Below are 11158 nucleotides of genomic sequence, written 5' to 3' on the forward strand. Positions count from 1 at the left end.
ATATATAAGAACAGGGAGCCTTTCCCCGGTTCCATTATACTAATGAAACCAAATTCAGATCAGATTCAGTTATTACATAAGCTCACTAAGAGGAGCAGTTCAGAAAAGAAGAAAAACGATGGCTTTTAAGCCAGTACAAAGGTAAAGCAACCGGATCACGGCACCGCCAGTATCAGATGCAGATTAGCTCCTGGGATGCCTTGCGCGCTTTCAGCGGCGGTGCAGCCACCGCCTGAGGGGACCAGGCAGCCACCAGTGTCGAGGTCGGACTCGACAGCGATGCAGCTTCTGAACGCTTCTTGGAGGGGGACGAGAAGCCCACTGCATCGTCCGAGATCTTCAGCTTGTCCCATGGAGTCACCAATGGGGCTCCAGCGAGCTTCTTGATCAGCCACTGATCATCAGTGGTTGTCTCAGATCGGTCGCCAGGTGTGTTGAGAAGGCCTCCAGCCTTCCTGCCGCCCCATCCGAAGACAGGATCACCCAGTTCTTGATGGTTTTTAGAATCAGCCTCATCACCTGCTTAATGGATGTCCACATGGTGTTATTGAAAATCATAGAGTTCCTATATTTCCAAATACACCAAAGTACAGCTGCATTGGCCGTGTTGAGAGCAGAGTGTTTTTTGTTAGCAATCCAGAGTCTGACCACTGATTCAAAATCAGCTCCAGTATCCACCCCGAAGTGATTTGAGACCAGAGGCCAGATCTGTCTAGAGACCACACAGTCAAAAAACAAATGCGAGCATGTTTCAGCCTCAGAGCAGAACACACACTCAAGTGGCTTAATAATCTGCCTTTTCCTAAGGTTATCCCTGGTCATCAGCTTGTTGTTGGCCAGGAGCCACAGGAAGACATGGATTTTTGGTGGAACTTTTAGTTTCCACACTGAGGGTACAAAGACTGGTTGCACCCCCTAAAATTAATCACATGATAAAGAGAGCTAGTGGAGTAAACCCCCCTGTTCTCTAATTGCCAGACAAGGGCATCAGTCTCATTGGTAAGGGTCAGGCTACTAGTTATCTCCACTAACTGATACCACTGTTCCATGAGTCTATCATCAAAATTCCTCCTAAAAGAAAGCTTAAGTTGTGTACCATCCCACACTTCCCTGACACTATTGATTTGTTCATTACAAATGGAGTAGATAGGCCAGAATTGCACTGCCAGTGGGGAGGTACCAAACTAGGTGTCTTCCCAAAACCTAACTTTTTCACCCGACCCAACTTTCCACCTATAACCAAGTTTAAGAGCTTGGATAGTGGTCTTCAGCCCCTTCCAGAATCTGGATGCACTGGGGGATAGGTTAGGAGCAAAAATATTAATCTTACCAGACATGTACTTGTGATCAAAGATCATTTTCCATGGTTTTCCTTCACTCTCATAGTATCTCTTCACCCAGGAACCTAGTAAACATAAGTTGACATCTTGGAGGTTTGGGATTCCCAAGCCTCCAAATTCTTTCTTCATACACACCATGTTCCAGTTGGCAAGATGAAGTTTCCTATGGCCTTCAAAATCATTCCACAAACAGTTGGCCATTTGAGAGTTGATCATCTCAATAGCCCATTTGGGGAACTTAAAGAAGGATAGAAGATAGATTGGAATACTGGCCAGGCAAGCCTGGATCAGAATGAGCCTACCTTTATAAGAGAGGAGCTTACCTCTCCAACCAGCAATTCTTTTCATAATTTTATCTATGAGAGGTTGGATATCCTCCTTCCTAAGTTTGTCATGGTGCAGGGGGATGCCAAGGTATCTAATAGGGAAGGACCCCCCCTTACAATCTAGGGCAGCTAGAAAGTGCAAGAAATCAGAGTCTTTCATGTTAATTGGGATCAACTCACTCTTAGAGTAGTTGATCCTCATGCCAGAAACCTGCTCAAAACAGGTGAGGATAGTTTTGAGGTTGGTGGCATGGGTAAGGTCATAATCTAAAAAGAGCAGGGTATCATCAGCATACTGCAGACAAATGATCCCTCCATTGCAGACTTCTGCGCATAATCCAGCAATTAAGTCACAACTAGCTGCTTTGGACAGCATCTTGGTCAGCACATCTACTACTAAGTTGAAAAGTAATGGGGAAATAGGATCCCCCTGTCTGAGTCCTTTGCCAGCCAAAAAGAAGTCACTCTTAGTATTGTTGATTTTGACCCCAACCGAGCCATTATGGGTGATATGTTGGATCCAATTGATCCAAGTATCACCAAAGCCTCTTTTTTTGAGGAGGTCCAGGAGGAAACTAAGGTCTACTTTATCAAAGGCTTTTTCATAATCCAGTTTCAAAACCAAACCTTGTTTTTTCCTAGAATGGACTGAGTGCACTACTTCATGGGCAGTGACCACGCTTTCCAAAATGTATCTGCCTTTAAGGAAGGCAGATTGGTTACTGGCAATAAGCCTCTGGAGAATTCTAGACAGCCTATTGGTGAGGACCTTAGTAAAAATTTTGAAACTACAGTTAAGTAAGCTGATGGGTCTAAACTTCTTCATGGAAGTAGCATCAGGTTCCTTAGGAATGAGGGAGAGCATGGCAAAGTTGAGTCTATGTATGTCCAACTCCCCCTTATGAAAATCGTTAAACATGGCTATAAGATCCACTTTGATCACCTCCCAAAAATGTTGGTAAAAGAAGAAAGGAATCCCATCTGGTCCAGGGGCACCATCAGGGTAGGAGTCAAAGACTGCTTTCTTAATCTCTTCTTCAGTAAAAGGTGATACTAGGGCCTCATTCTCTGCAGGTGTGACTAATTCCTCTGCAGAGAAAAAGCCAGAGCTCAGTGTGAAGCCACTATTGTGCTCTTTTTTAAACAAATCTTTATAGAAGTCTTCAGCTACACCAAGCATATCTCTAATATCATTAACAGGCCCATTAGGGCCGTCTAAGGAGTGAATGAGGGTTTTCCTCCTCCTTTGATTAGCCACTGCATGGAAGTATGCAGTGTTTCTGTCTCCTTCTTTAATATCTCTATCTCTAGATCTCTGCTTAGCTTTAGTTTCTTCCTGTAGCCAAATTTTCTGGAGTTCAGTATGAATAAATTTCATTCTGTTGAACTCCCTTTCAGAAAGATCAGAGGTTTCAGATTTGACATCTAAATTGTCAAACTCCTCCACTAAGATTTTTTTATATCTTCTAAGATTAGCCTCTTCATTGGAGTTCCAGCCTTTAGTGATTCTCCCGAGGCTCCTAACCTTGATCTGCCAATTATCTATGCTAGTTATGGCATTGTTAGGTTCAGACCAAATTTTGCGAATAAGATCAGAAAAATCAGCTCTAAGCAGCCACCATTTTTCCATCTTATAACTACTTTTCCTAGGTTGGACATTAATCCTAGAATCCCAAAGGAGGGGTGTGTGGTCACTACCACATCTAGGTAAAGATCTACATGTAGCTAGAGGAAAAAGAGCATCCATGTCAGTATTGCAGAAGAGTCTATCAATAGTAGACATGATGAGGTCCACTTGGTTGTTAGCCCAAGTGAATTTTCTGCTAGAGAGCTTGATCTCCAGCAGTCCCCAGATCTCAATCCAGGCATTGAAATTATTGCTCCATCTATGATTGATTACTCCATTACTTTTTTCTTTAGCATTCCTAACTAAATTAAAGTCCCCTCCAATCAGGGTGGGCAAGTGATTGTCTACAAACAAAGAGTGTAGCTCAGAAATAAAAACTGCCTTGCCTTCCTCATAAGAGGAGCCATATACTACAATTACCCTAAAAATATGACCCAGGGCTTTGTGCTTTAGCTCACAACTGACCGAAAATTTTAAGTGTGACCAGGAGATCACCTCAAAGACATCTTGCTCCACTCCCACCAGGATGCCCCCAGCAGTGCCTGTGGCCGGGAGGTGATGCCAGGCAAAATCCCTATGCCCTGTTAAAGATTTAAGGTAGGAAGGGGAGAACTCTTCCTTTTTGGTTTCCTGAAAACCAATGATATTGGCATGGGTTTTGGCTAAAGTGTCTAAAATGAGAGGCTTTCTGCCTGCAGCTGAAATACCCCTAACATTCCAGAATAAGGCATTCATTTAATCACTTCTGTCCTGGGGTGCTTGCCCCGCCTATTCTTCCTAACTAGTGACCAGAGACCCTCATTAGGGCTTGATGGTGGGTCAGGGGTCAATATTGCAGGTTCAGACACATGACCTTCAGTCATGGTCTGATGTTTGCTTAGACCCACCACAGTGTGTGAAGAGGACATACTAGATCCTTGTCTTGGATCAACCTCTACACCAATGCTAGAGGCAATTGAAAGGAAAGCAGAATCATAAAACATGTTAAAAGAATTTTGATTTTTACCATGTGGTTTCTGGATCTCCAAGTTCTGGACTTCCTTGAGTTGCTGAGCTTTCTCCATGATGGTCCTCTTGTCACCAGCAATCCTTGAGCTTGTCCTGGCAGCTTGGACAGGGCCCCACTTCTTGGTGTCAGCAGCAGTGTTCATGGCAGGGAAATCAATCTTATATTGCTCTTCAGGTTGATTATTTTCAGTGGTGGCCTCCAAAACTTCATTCTCATCATCATCAGTCTCAATCTCATCTTCCCCTACCAGTTCCATTTCCCTCAACAGGTTGAATCCCACAGAGTCACCTTGCTCTGAATTGAGCAATTGTTCAAGAGCTTGAATCCTGGGTAGGTACTGAGATTCAGGCAGTTGGTTCATATATATCTGTATGATGCAACTATGTGTGTACACTGAAAACACACACGATAAAAGACACCCTAGGTTGTTGATACATGCGTGTGTTGTTGGTCTTGAGGTATACCATGATGTTTGTACTGCTCAAAGTGGTGCCTTTGTTGCTTAGAGGTTGAATTTTTTTATCTTGATGATGCAACTGTATATGTGTATATGATGCATGTCATGCAACAATGTTGTACGTTTAAAAAAACATCATGCTGTTTGTACTGCTCAAAATGGTGCCGTTGTTGCTTTAGAGGCTGGAAAAGAGGAGAGTGGTGTTCTTTATGGCAATGGGCAGATACATTTCACCCAACATATCAGGTACTAGGAAAAAATGTAACCAAGGTAAATATGGGAAATTCATGAATCAATCTCTGTGTAATCAATATATGATTTTGTTACTGAATGTGCATGACCTCCAGGCTTACCAAAACACCCTCTATAGCATTTTTCAGATGTTGCATTACTCCATGAACGAGCCTATGATATAGAAGATGATTAATTGTCATATCTCCTTCTGGATAAAGAAACTGCATAAATTGTTCAAACTAGAAGATGATACTGTTCAAACTAAAGTTGAGACACTTATTTTGGGACGGAGGGAGTACTGCAGTATCTCTATTGGTTTTTGAATTCAGGTTGATTCCCAACATATTTTTGAACAAATTTCAGATATCACAGACAAATGATTTATTTTCTGGGTCAAAAGAAAGAAAAGATCGTGACATCATCTCTCAAAAGCTGGATGATCATGACATCGAAGGGGCGATTCATCTGTATTACAACATCATCTCTCAACCTTGTTTGATCTTCAAAAAGATCGTCAATTTCTACACTAAAAGCTGGGAGGTCGGGCAAGTTCCTTGTGATGCTCCAAAGGGAGGAGGCACCAGTGATGACACAAAGGTTGAGCCACAACATTGAGGAGCTCCTTCAAGCCTCTGGACCAGAAACGGCAACCTGAGATTGGTCCCTGTTGTTTCTTCTTGCGGCTGTAGTTGTCACCTTGTAAGTACTGCTCCAATGTAAAGGAGCTCTCCCCTTTGGTCGGGAAAAAAGATGCAGCAGAGCGGTCGCCGTCGCTGCTGTTAATTTGTTGCCGCTGTTATTGTAGCCTTATGACTATTGCAGGGATGTATACCTACCGGGTGGCTCGTCGCGGCAGAAGATACGGCAGGAATTCGATACACAAACACCAAGAAAATATCAGCAGACTTTTCTTACAGCGGTGCAACCACATGCTGTAATGTTTGCAGTACAAACGAGAATAAAAGTTTTCGTTGCAGGCTACGGTGTTCCCTGTGTGTGCTCTGACGGTCTGATGGGCATCTGCAGTATATCTTCTGAATTTGCGGTTGCCGCTTCGCCGTACCTCTTGAATTTGTGATTGTTTTCTGCTGTGCCGTCTGTGAAAGTCTAGAATGCATCAGGACTTTCACTCGGTCTGTGGTCGGGGACTTTGTATTTCTGTTATTCAGTTAATAATGCCCGGTTCAAAAAACGGAAAGAAACTAGAATGCAGGAGTTGAGCACCAAGACCACTGTGCGAACAACCCCGGCCGCACGCATGAAGTCATATGCACAGGTTAGAGTGGTTCCAACACCCAGCGACCACACACACAAGGGAAAGGATGTTTGCCACGACAAAATAACAGTTGAGTACGTTGTGTGTGCGACATAAAATCGGCTCGCCTGATCCTGGCTCGTGTGACGCTTCCCCTGAAAACCTGGTGAAACTAAAGGTGAATCTCGATCTAGAATATCTAGACTCAGGAGCCAGTGGACTTCCCGTTCGGGGAGGTTGAGCGACCCCATCGGGGTCCCTAACCACCTGAAACCCAAACGGGACACCCACCACTGGCACTGTCTGCCTGTATATAGCCCGGGACCAGACATCAGCAGAGCCACCGGCCGGCCTTGTCGTTGTCGTGGTGGAGGCCGGGATCCATTCAATCGACCACGCGAGAGTGTTCATGTCGAAGAGGACGGTGCTGCGGGTGGACACCTCCTGCGCCAAGTGCAAGCGCAAGGTCATGCTCGCCGTCTCCAGCCTCCAAGGTACGTTTGGATCAGATCGCATGGCCAAACTGGCAACGAGGCCATGCATTTCTTGCTTGGTTAACTGTTGCTCTTACGTGCTGTGCCCAGGTGTGGACAAGATCGAGATCGACTCGGAGAAGGGCACGATGACGGTGACCGGCGGCGTGGACCCGGTGGACGTGGTGGAGGCCACCAGGAGGAAGGCCGGGAAGCGCGCTGACGTCCTCACCATCGGCCCGCCGCCGTCCGCGTCGGCCGCGTCCAAGCCGGAGGAGAAGAAGAAGCCCGAGCAGCAGCAGAAGCCGCAGCAGACATATGTGGCGGCGGAGAGGAGGACGCCTGAGCCGCCGGTGACGCTGTACGTGCACCACGTCCCGCCGCCGCCGCCGTCGTGGCCCGCGTACGAGCAGTGCGCCGTCGTGCCCTACCACTACCAGCAGCAGCAGGACCCCTGCTCCATCATGTAGCTAGCTAGTTAATCGTCTCTTCGTGCCATCGTTATCTGAATCGTAGTACTACTAATTCATACTATGTACGTAGGTAATTCAACCCCGGATCGATACCTCTGCGCACTAGCATCCCACGGTGATTTTCCTTCGAGAGAATTAGCTGAACTTTCTGAATAAATACATAATGTTATTTTTTTGACAAAGGAGATATATTAATATTACGGATATATCAATTACATCCAGCCTCTGCAACAACGCAATACACAAATGACACTACGGATGCACATAATATTATGGAAAAGCTTCAAATCAATGGACGGGTCCTTGATTTTGCGTCGACCGCTTCCTCCGTTTGCCACGCGTCCCTGTGGACCCAACTACCTCCATTTCTTCTACTTATCTCCTCATGCGACGGCCGCAGCCACAAAGTATTCTTCCCAGTGGGCGGCGCCCTCTACCCACACCCTCGCTCACTGCCCTATCCCGCGTCATGCCGGGACGCTCTCCGGCCACCGCGCGTCATCCATCGCAACCCCGTCACAACCTAGATCTGCCGGCCCAACCACAGGTGCGGCCCAGCCCCATCCACAGCCGCGGTCACCGACAACGTGTGACCAGTCACCGCAACCTGCATTTCTCCATGTGTTCATCAGCTTCTCCCTTGACGACTCCTTCCCATGGATTCGCACATGGAGCGTGCAACCACATCCTGCCTCCAGATTGCAACATCTGACCACAACATGGTCCATGTTGCAATAGGTAACCGCAATATAGTCCATGTTGCAATATGGATGTTCATAGGCCCATGTCACACAATGGATGACCAAAGCCCATATCATACAAGATGGAGGTCACCACAACATGGTCCATGCTGCAATGGGTGATCAAAGGCCCATGTGACGCGAGCACAACAGTGGCTGGGTCTGTTGATGCGACGAAGGTTGACATACCTTGCATCACCAATCTCAAGGAGGAGTTTATCAATAGGGTTACTTGTGTGGTCTACTTGGGACCCCCAAAGCCCTTGCGGGTGGAGGAAGATGGTGTGTCTCACACATAGCGATGTAACAGGCATAAAAAACAAGGTGGGCAATATTCGACAACCGAGTGCACGGAACATGACTTGATGGAGGCTTTTTGGGAGTTGCGGGAGGTTAACACAGAGGAAGGGGAGAAGCACAAGATGAAGGCCGACTTGAATTTGTACAGAAAGTTGTTTCATCGCAAGCAATCGGGGCAATTCACGCTTTGGTGGACATCGTCGATAAGTCGAAGGTCGACACTGCAAAATATTAGTCCATGTTGATTGGATGCAGGGCGGTCATTGAGTCTCAGCGTGGGTAAGATCTCTTGTGAGTACGGTGGTCCTTTTGGTTACATGAGTTGCAAGCGCTCTAACTGAGATGTTCCTTGATTTGCGAAACGCTATCCTCAAGCTCTATTTTGTGTGTGTGTGTATTTCGTGTTTGAATGATTTTTCTCAGTTTTAGAGATGTATGGTTTTTGTATGTAGTTTTCCTTACTATCTGAACCAACGCTTTCCTTAATGCAATTGCGAGGCAAGGTTTTCGTAAAAATAAAAATAAAACTAAAAATAAAAATTGGCGCAGCTCCACCTGCACTCTTTTTTTTTGAGGGGAACGTTGCTGATTTATTTAGTGCTCCAAACCTCCATCAGAGGCTAAGTCCAAGCTTACAAAATCCGGCGCACGTGACACCATACATGACATAACGATCTACATCAACCTTCCCTAGCAAGTCTATCCACAACTTTGTTTGCGGAACGCCGAACCCATCCGACTTTGCATTCTTGAAATTGAGTTAGCAGTTCCTTGATTTCTTGGACAATCTGCCCGCTTGCCGATAGGTCTTTCTGCATGTTATTGACCTTCCCTACCGCAGACAGTGAGTCCATCTCGACCACCACCTTCTGAGCTTCATGTTCTTGAGCCAGTAGAATCCCTTGCCGACACGCCAATAGCTCCGCAAGTTCTGGATCTGCAGCAACTGGGAAAAAATGACACGTTCCTGCCACGAACGCGCCATGATGGTCCCTGAGGACCGCTCCACCTCCTCCCGATCCATCCTACTTTGCAATCGCTCCGTCCGTGTTCACCTTCACCCAGCCGTCGTCAGGTTTCGCCCAAACTTCCATGGTTCGCTGAGCTTGGGGTCTCCTTAGGGGTCTCTTTGATTGACTGCCACTCCTCATCCAGGCGGAGTTGATCGGCCACGGTTTTGGTCCTCCGACAAAAAAACTTGATAAATCACCTTTTGATTAGCCCAAAAAAGTATTTAAATGTCTTTTTTATGCGGGAAAAGTATTCAAATGTTCTGGGAAGATGCTATCCCGGACTTTATTTCTCATCATTTGATAAATCACCTCCGATCTCGCTATTATTTGAGAAATAAAGTTTTTGCCTTGTAAAAAAAAACGCGACAAAGCGTGGTGCTAGTGTAGACGAAGCAGTATTCCTCGGTGACGAAGCTACAGTTATTTCCAGACTATACGGTGAAGTTACAGTTTTTTATTTTTATTTTGCGGGGATGAAGCTACACAGTTGACTCTTCTTCCTCTTCCGGCGATGTCGAGCTCGTGGCCGGCGAGTCAGCGGTTGAGGAAGCCGCTGATGGCCCTGTCCTGCGCGGCGGCCTCGTCGCAGCCCGGCTCCAGCAGGTGGAACCTGTGCCCCTTGCCCGGCGCCTGCCACATCTCCGCCTGGCCACGCCACCCGCTGTTCACGAGCCGGTCGTAGTAGGCGCGGCCGCGGTCGCGGAGCACGTCCGCCCCGGCGACGCACACGAGGACGCGCCCGCAAGCCAGGGCCTCGAGGCCCGGCGCGCCGTCCGCGAGCGGGTTGATGAGCGGGTCGTCCTCTCCCGCTGCGGCCGGGCACGCGACGCGCCACAGCCTCCCGAGCCGCTCCCGCATCGCCGGGTCCAGGCCGTCTGAGCCCACCTCGTCGCTCCCCAGGAAGTAAGGGTGTACCAGGACGAGGCCGCGGACGCTGGCCCCCGCCCGCATGGCTATGTGGTGCGCGATGTTGGCCCCGGCGCTGTCGCCGCTGAGGTAGAGGAGGGAGAGGTCGGCGTGGCGGGCGAGCCACGGATCCGGCTCGGCGCCGGCGCTGGCGGCGGCCTGTGAAAGGACCCAGGCGACCGCGTCCCACGAGTCCGCGTACGCGGCGGGGACGGGGTGCTCGGGTGCGAGGCGGTACTCGACGGAGACGACGAGCACGTTGGCGTAGGCGGCGAAGGCGTTGAGGTAGGCGTGGTAGGTGGAGTCGAAGGCGGAGAAGAGGCAGAACCCGCCACCGTGGTAGTAGACGAGGACAGGGAGCGTGCCGTCGGCGGCGTCCAGGCGGGGGAGGTAGAGGCGCGCGGAGACGTTGGGGGAGATGGCGGTGTCGCGGGAGGCGACCCCGGTGGCGGCGTCGGTGGAGACGGCGACGAACTCGGAGCCGACCAGGTAGCGCTCCACGCGGCTCCTGTAGACGCGGAGGCGTGGCATGGACTCGTACAGGATCTCGTCGTCGGCGGCCGTGGCCGCCGGGGGCACGGTGGGCGGCGCGGCGGACATGGCTGGTGCAGTTGGAGTTTGGGCTGATCAAAGTGATGGATGGCTCCGGTAGTATATATTGTAGTAGCAACTACCACTGTGATCTCATCAACTCGCCGAGAAGTTACTGGTTTCATAATTTAAGTTTGTCAGCTGATGGAAATGTCAGGCAATTTCTACTGCCAAACTTCAACTACTTGAAGCCAAAGCTAGCTTAGGTCCAGCTAATTAACAGTGTTTAGCTGTCCAGAGAGATAATTTCTACATTCAAACTTCAGTTTCTACTGTCAAATTTTTCTTCAACCCAAAGCTATCCAGATATCATTTTTTGTGGAGTGAAGATATCATAATATTATATTGATTAGCTGTTTCGTGTAGACGAGGTGTTCTTGTTTGACTCGTGTTCTCCGCTGAGCTCAGAGCAAG

At 48.2% G+C, this 11158-nt stretch overlaps 2 protein-coding genes across 2 annotated transcripts; one reads left to right on the forward strand and one right to left on the reverse strand.

Moving 5' to 3' along the window:
- The first annotated feature begins 6606 nt into the window (after window positions 1-6606).
- Window positions 6607-7370, forward strand: LOC119368523 (heavy metal-associated isoprenylated plant protein 2-like). Its single transcript, XM_037633761.1, has 2 exons — window positions 6607-6742; window positions 6833-7370. Exons 1-2 carry the CDS (start codon window positions 6658-6660, stop codon window positions 7189-7191), a joined length of 444 nt encoding a protein of 147 aa, XP_037489658.1. The 5' UTR covers window positions 6607-6657; the 3' UTR covers window positions 7192-7370.
- A 2125-nt stretch (window positions 7371-9495) lies between these two features.
- Window positions 9496-10772, reverse strand: LOC119365963 (tuliposide A-converting enzyme 1, chloroplastic-like). Its single transcript, XM_037631616.1, has one exon. It carries the CDS (start codon window positions 10751-10753, stop codon window positions 9782-9784), a length of 972 nt encoding a protein of 323 aa, XP_037487513.1. The 5' UTR covers window positions 10754-10772; the 3' UTR covers window positions 9496-9781.
- Window positions 10773-11158: the final 386 nt, after the last annotated feature.

This window comes from Triticum dicoccoides, chromosome 2B, assembly GCF_002162155.2.
Source record: "Triticum dicoccoides isolate Atlit2015 ecotype Zavitan chromosome 2B, WEW_v2.0, whole genome shotgun sequence".
Taxonomy (NCBI): Eukaryota; Viridiplantae; Streptophyta; class Magnoliopsida; order Poales; family Poaceae; genus Triticum; species Triticum dicoccoides.